Source organism: Pygoscelis adeliae, unplaced genomic scaffold (genome assembly GCF_000699105.1).
Source record: "Pygoscelis adeliae isolate BGI_AS28 unplaced genomic scaffold, ASM69910v1 Scaffold27, whole genome shotgun sequence".
Lineage (NCBI taxonomy): Eukaryota > Metazoa > Chordata > Aves > Sphenisciformes > Spheniscidae > Pygoscelis > Pygoscelis adeliae.
Genome location: NW_008825410.1, coordinates 8,794,287 through 8,801,114, shown reverse-complemented (window position 1 = coordinate 8,801,114; position 6,828 = coordinate 8,794,287). Strand labels below are relative to the sequence as shown.

General features: G+C 45.1%; 1 protein-coding gene across 1 annotated transcript in view; it reads right to left on the bottom strand.

The window, feature by feature from the left end:
• The window catches only part of MSRB2 (methionine sulfoxide reductase B2), an 11,379-nt gene extending 9,482 nt beyond the window's left edge, over positions 1 to 1,897 (bottom strand). The window contains exons 1-2 of the mRNA XM_009330613.1: positions 1,739 to 1,897; positions 151 to 238 (exon numbers count right to left, since the gene is read on the bottom strand). Coding sequence (XP_009328888.1) covers positions 151 to 238; positions 1,739 to 1,897 — 247 coding nt within the window. The remainder of the gene's footprint in view (positions 1 to 150; positions 239 to 1,738) is intronic.
• Between the last annotated feature and the right edge of the window lie 4,931 nt (positions 1,898 to 6,828).

Here is a 6,828-nt window from a genome sequence, read left to right as displayed (position 1 = left end):
CCGGCGGCTCCCCCGGTCCCGCCCCGCCAGGTTGCACGTCTAATCGGTGCGTTCAACCTAAATAATCGCACCTCATAAAAGCAATGAGTAAAAGCACCCGCTTAAATACCGATGCGGCATTTGCAGGTGAAGGTTTCAAGCACTTCTTACCGAGAGGCAAAGAGATCGGCTTAAAAACTGAACGATCACTGCAGCCGTAGATACGACAAATTCCTGTCGAGGCATTTGCTTGCAGCTGTTAAAGGTTGTTTTGAAGGAGAACAAGTCTGGTATTTGCATGCAAAAGTGCTCTTGCTCTCCTGAATGCATGTTGTAGGCATTGCTCTTAGTTGTATTGATTAATTGCGAAGGCGGTGTGCTAGGTGGCTACTTGTTTACGTGGTGTGATTTGCAGTCACAGCTGCTTTGCCTTGGCCTGTAAATATACCTGTAATAGGACCCGTAGTTTAATTTGGTCTCCTGTCCTTAAAAGGTGAACCTAAACACAAGTCAGTTTGCCAGGTTAAGCTTTAATGCTGTTGTCTGCTTTTTTCCCCAGTGGCTCCATTTCTGGTTTGGAATTAGTTCATCATTACTGGATGGTGTGGAAGGAACTGTTTTGATTGCATCAGGTAACAAAGCTAATAATGGTGTTTAATACAAAATGATTTTCTTTTCAATCTAATTCTTCTAGCCTATTTTTTAAATCAAAGCTAAAAAATAGTGTTGTGTGATCAGTCCTGTGTATACACACCCTTCTTATTGAACCATCCTCATGTCTAAGATGATGAGTTCAATGATATCCAACACAGCGTATGATCAGTACCATGGCTGTAAGCAAATCCTCTGCTCAGATCCACGAAGCCATGCACCGAAAGACAGATAGCAGCAAGGCTTGTAGATGATTGCATTCACTTTCTGCAGCAGCAGGGGAGAGGGGGGCACACAGCTGATTAATGGCTTTGTCCTATATAATAAGACACAGTGGAGTGAAGCCGGAGTACCTCGATAAAAATCCTGGAGATGTCAAGTCCTCAGGACCATGATTCAGGATGGTGGGAGAGCAGTGCTGCTGGGCACGGGGGAGTGGGCTTCACCGGGGCTTTCGGCGCTGGCAGAGGGCAGCATCTATGCTGTAGGCAGGACAACATTTTTCTGTGTTCAGCCATTTTGGGAAGTGAAGATCAGAGAAAGATCTTTCCAAACCCCTTCTAGGTTATTCCTATGGCATCTTATACCAGTCGTTTAGCCATGGTTTAGGAGGGAACTGAAACATGTTAGGGAGTCTTTGGAGATGAGAGACCCAATTTGACACTCCCCCAGTTCTGGCAAACGGCTTAGGGCTGGGAAGTGCTGGCAGTCGATGGGGTTGCTCCCGGGCTCACTGCCACTGTCTCCAGTTCAACCATGGCAGAGAGGCATTTCCCTCCCATTCTTGGCCTTGCTCTCAGGCAGTGTTTGCTGCTGACGAGGACAGGTAATCAATGGAATTCTCCCTGAAGTAGCTGGGAAATGAAGGAGGGTGAGATAAAGCGATTAGTCCTGAAACTTGCATGTTTTAATGTAATTGACATTGATTTAACTGGCGCTTTTTTAAAAGACAAAATTCAATAAAAAATGAACCATCAATATCTTCTTTGCAGCTCTCTGTTATTGGTACTATCCCAAAATGCAGCAATTTCCAGGCAGTGGGAACTGAACCAATACAGGCCCATTGCTGTGCCATCCTCCTGGGGCTCTGGAGGAGGGGAGCGAGCACCTGGGCCGTGTACCCCGGGGAGCAGCGGGAGCAGAAAGCATTAGGCTCGTCCGCCCTAGCCTCGTCATCCTCTCTGTTATCCAGTTTATTGCAAGCCGCTCCTTGATTAAAATGAGCGTGGTAGTGGAAGAGGCAGATCCTGTTCATGCCAACACCCATGATCCACATTTGAAGTGGTGCACTGGCAGATCAGATCCTCCATTTTTCCCTCCGACAAAAGTCTGACCTGCAGTCCTCCAAACTGGCATGACAGGTCTTCCTCAAGCAGAAGACAACCCCCCTGGCTGGATGTATTTCATTTTTCACATCTTCAGTGCTGAAAAACCAAATCATTGTCCTGTCACGCCTGTAATATTGCCTCCCATGGTTACAGCACATACCAGGCTTCGTAGCTAGGCAGAGAACGGGCCTGCATTTCTCCCCGTAGACTGTTATAAAAGCCAATTAGGCTCTTACTTAATTTTCCTCCTTTTTTTCTCCCTTATGCACAAGGGGAAGCAGTTAAAAGTCTCCCCTAGCTACCTTATGTAAATTTCCAAGTAAATTCTCCCTAAATTGTAATTCAGTGGGTTTATTGTTAAAAACATCGCCTGACTCCAGCACATGCACAAGCTGCATCCAGGGAAGGGTCACTCATCAAAAGCACAACGTCTTATCAGATGTATGTAGGTGGGGGAGAAGCTTCTCAGCTCCTCCTGTAGCATTACTTTGCACTGAGGCAGCAGCAGCAGCATGTGTGTAGGTGGGTGAAGGCGAGAGTAGGAGGGAAGTGGTCACGGTCCAGACTATCCTGCGAATATTTATTCGGGCTCTAACCATTTCCCAGCCCAGGCTCTGTCTTGACTGACAGCTTTGGGGACAAGCAGAGCATCACATAATGCCTACGCTGGCAGATACTGAGCAGTCATCCAGGAAGTGGTGAGGTGCAGAAATCAAATGAACCCTGTTCAAATTCAAACCTCTGCTTAAGCAGCTTTTGTTAATAAAGCCCCTCGACTTTACTACATATGGAAGAAAACACTGAAATAGTTGTATTTTTATTTTATATGCATTTGTATGCAATTAGTTTTCCTCTGCTAATTTTGTCATACCTAATGTATGTCCCCTCCTACGGGACGTTCCCGTTGAAACATACGGGACCTCAGCATACAAGAATTTGGCTTGGACCTGTCGTATGTAGTGGTACTGTGTGCCTAGGTCCCCGGAGAATGGAGAAAGGAGGACAGGCATGAGCACTTTGGTGGCTAGGTTGTACCTGCGGCAGGCTTCATTTTCCCCACAGAAATCCTCACTGCTTTTGTAGGAGATGATCGCAGGATCATCTTCCTCAGCAGAATCTTCCCTCTCCTCTAACAGACTTGATACAACTCCACAGCTAGTTTCTAGCTGCTCAGATGTGATGAAAGTCACAGCTCCTGGTATATGGAGATACTGTTTCCACATAGAAACACTATCAAGGATATGTGGTAATGCGCCGGTGCTGAATTCCAAAGATGGAAAGGGATTTCAGCAAAAATTGAATTAGTAGCAGAAGTGCTAAAGCATCTTGGAAAAGGGTATTGCTGGTTTCCAGAGGCACAGAGAGACTGAATGCAGATCTGAACCTCCCTGAAGATAACCCATGGATTCTGCTGAGATTAATTTGTGGAGTAACCTGCTGTGATTCAGGTCAAAGACATCATCAGAAATAATGAACACACAAATTCTTGCCTTGTTTGCTCTACAGTTTAATATATCTTTCTGCTAATCATAAGCTATAAGATACCTAATTATTCTGGCCTCTGTTCTTAGAAAAAAATAGGTCGTATTTGTGGACCAGCTTAAGCAGGAGCCTTCTGCTGGAGTCTAAGGATGGAATGTTAATAGGATAGAATAGAATAGAATAGAATAGAACAGAACAGAACAGAACAGAATAGTTCCAGTTGGAAGGTTTGGTCCACTGTGACAAATGCTTTGAGTTGGATTAGACCAAATGCCCTCCATAGGTCCTGTCCAGCATAAATTATTCTAGGATTCTAAATGCTTTGAGAAATTTCTTGCAAAATGAGTGAAGACATGAATTCAAAGTGAAATGGATATTTTGCAATCACTCCTTGATAGAAAACTCTATTCTGCAATCAAGCCACCTTGTTCGGCTAAATTTCATCCACTTTGAAAAGTAGACACGCACTCTGATGGAGTGAGTGTATCTGCAGGGGCAGCTGTTGGGAAGCAACAACTCCAGGCTATTCCCCGGGGTTGCTCCATGCATCCCCTGTATCATACCATCCAAGTTCCTTGAGCCACCTGGACAGTAATAATACATTCCCCAAACTTGTGTGTGATTTCTTTTCCCTCGTGCCTTAAGGCAGTGAAGAACTGTGATGGTTCTTCTTCCACCCAGCGCCCAAAGCCTGAACAAAGCATTGAATGAACCGTTATTTGGCAGCAACCACTGTAGCAGCAGCTTTCTGTAGGTTATCTTAATGGATTTATCACCCTGAACTAAGCCCTGACCATCTGTTCTATCCTCTAATTACAAATGCAGAAAAAGCTAATTCACGATTGCATCATAAAAAAGTAAAATATAAGTGATTTAAGAGTGGGGTATGTTATGCTTCACACTCCAATTGGGAGAAATTGCTCTCCCTTCAATAGACTGATTTCCCTGAAAACAGAGTTTACCTCTTTCCCAGCAAATGGGAATTCCTGAGGAGTAAGGCTCACCAGAACAGGTTTTATTCCCGCTCACTCATCTTGGATGTGTTTTAAAATTTGGGATTCACGTAAGTGCAGTTATGAACCTTCTTTCCTTCTGTCTTAGATCAGCCCCAAAAGATGTATTTTTAATGCATTTTCTAATCAGGGGAAGCACAAACTCATGCTCCTTAAAAATCCCCTAAAACTCTGCATTTCCTCCATCTCACTTTTGCTGTGATGAAGGCATGTCTGGCACAGTCGCCCACTCATTTTGTGCTGGTAGCTCATCTTAACTGCAATGCTCTTGGTTTGGAAGAAGATAGGCAGAAAGCAGGGGGTTGAGTGCATGCCCTGCTTCTCACGAATGACCTTCAATTCTTTTGTACTGCCACTGTCTGAGCCACCAGTGGTGGTAATGATTTAGCTGGGAGTTCAAGTTCTGATTCACTTGTGTTGTGTGGGTAAGGACACCTGGCAACGTCTGTCCTCTGGAAATCTTATACTAAAAAATGGATGCAACTGAGTAAGTTAAGTTGAGGGGACGAGAAGTAATACCTCGGTCCTCTCCAATACTCCATACCAGAAGAGCATGTACCATTTATGGGGTACATGCTCCTGCCACCAGCACCTCTTCCCAGTGTGAAGTGTTGTGCCCTGGGTCTGCAGCGGCTTCGGCAGAGCCTTCAGCAGCCCTAAAGGCTGTGACCCAGCTCGCGGGGGAGTTTGATGGGGCACTCAAACACACTGCTGGCTCCCTGTAAGAGATACTTGTCTCATGGCTGGACAGGGAGGCTGGACTCACCTCTTGATTTCACTCAGGTAAGAATTATGGAGTAATGAACAGGACTGGTGGTAACGTAGATGGATAGTGGAGAGGGGGAAAAATCTCAAAATGAATTTGGCATCTGGGTTTTTGGAGGCTTTTTAGTTCCACCCCCCCACCCCCCACCCCCCCCAGTTATTTAAAACCAGATTGTGATTTTCTCAAATGCATATGTTATTTGAAAAATAAGAAATGTGTAGTAGGGTGGAAGCAGTGCAAGAGATCACTAATTCAAAACATTGCCTGGGGGATTCGCAGGCGTACGGTGTGCAGTTCTGCTTTGCCTAGCGTGATTTGCCTGCCTTAAATTCATTCTTTTAGCAGTACTTCAAGATTGGGTTTTAATTCTTGGTCTCCAGCATGCTCACCAGTTGCCTGTTGGAAAAACTAGCATTCTGTCCTCAAGGCATGAGCTGGTTTTCCATTTAATGAAAATGGAGTGCCCGGTGGCGGTCTGACCCAGCACTCCCTGCTCCCACAGGAATGGAAGTTGGGGGTTTCTTTCCAGAGCCCATCTGAGCAACTCTGGGCTGATTAAAAACTTCTACTCCAGCCTCATGTGGTATCAGGACTGGCCAGGTCTGCAGGGACAACTACCCCTATGGGAACTTTAGATTAGGAGCCTTTTGAAAGACAGAGTATACTAAGTCGATGCAGCTGCTGCAAATGTTTTGGTCCATATTTGCTATGTAGGAAGAAGGTAGAAAGGATCAGAGCAGGCTCTAGGTTTTATACAGACCTCTTGTTTCCACACCATACTGCCATTCATCTAGCAGGGAAAAATACTGGTACATCAGGTACTGATAGCCTGTTCATTAGCATGCATTGCTTTAATTTTTGAGTGGCAAGCAAAGACACCTTCCCAGCATACCTAATGGTCAGTGGCATTTCAGTTCCAAAAATGAGCACAGACTTGACTGGAACCTGTGCTCCTGTTTACTGTTGTAGTCCCCTGGTCAGCAAATACACAGCAAGTGGCAACAACACGCTAGACTGTGGGCGGCCCCTTTCTTGCCCCTCGTCTATCCCACGGTAACCAAAGCTACAGACTAACCCCTGAGTGAATGATTGCAGCTTTCTGATCAGAGGTTTTGCTCTGGAGAAGGCACCCTGACCAATGGAGCAGCATGCTAGTTGGCACACGTAACACTGCATCCTGAACTCACCCTGCATTTCATGTTATTTTAGAAGCATACCACATGCTACACAAACACTTGGCTTGCGGAAACGGCCATGAGATACTTACACCCAACATAACATTTGGCACAGTGCTGCAAAGCCCCGGTCCCTGTTAATTCCTGGTACTTACCTTTCTTGTCATTGGGAATTCCTAGAGGAATTTAATACCTGAATAGCTCTAAGCTCATCCAGTGTTTAGTCTTATGGCCCCTGACTTTTTAAAAACAGATTTATACCTAAGGGCCAGCCTCTAGTCATCTAGCTCTCTTTTTGGTACTGCAGCTCCCATTAATAGCAGGTGGATCTAGGATTAAACTCAGTTATATTGGAAGTCACAGCAAAAATAGTGTCATGAAAAGAAATTGGCACTCACAGCACGTGATTCTTCTGTATGATCTACCATAGATAA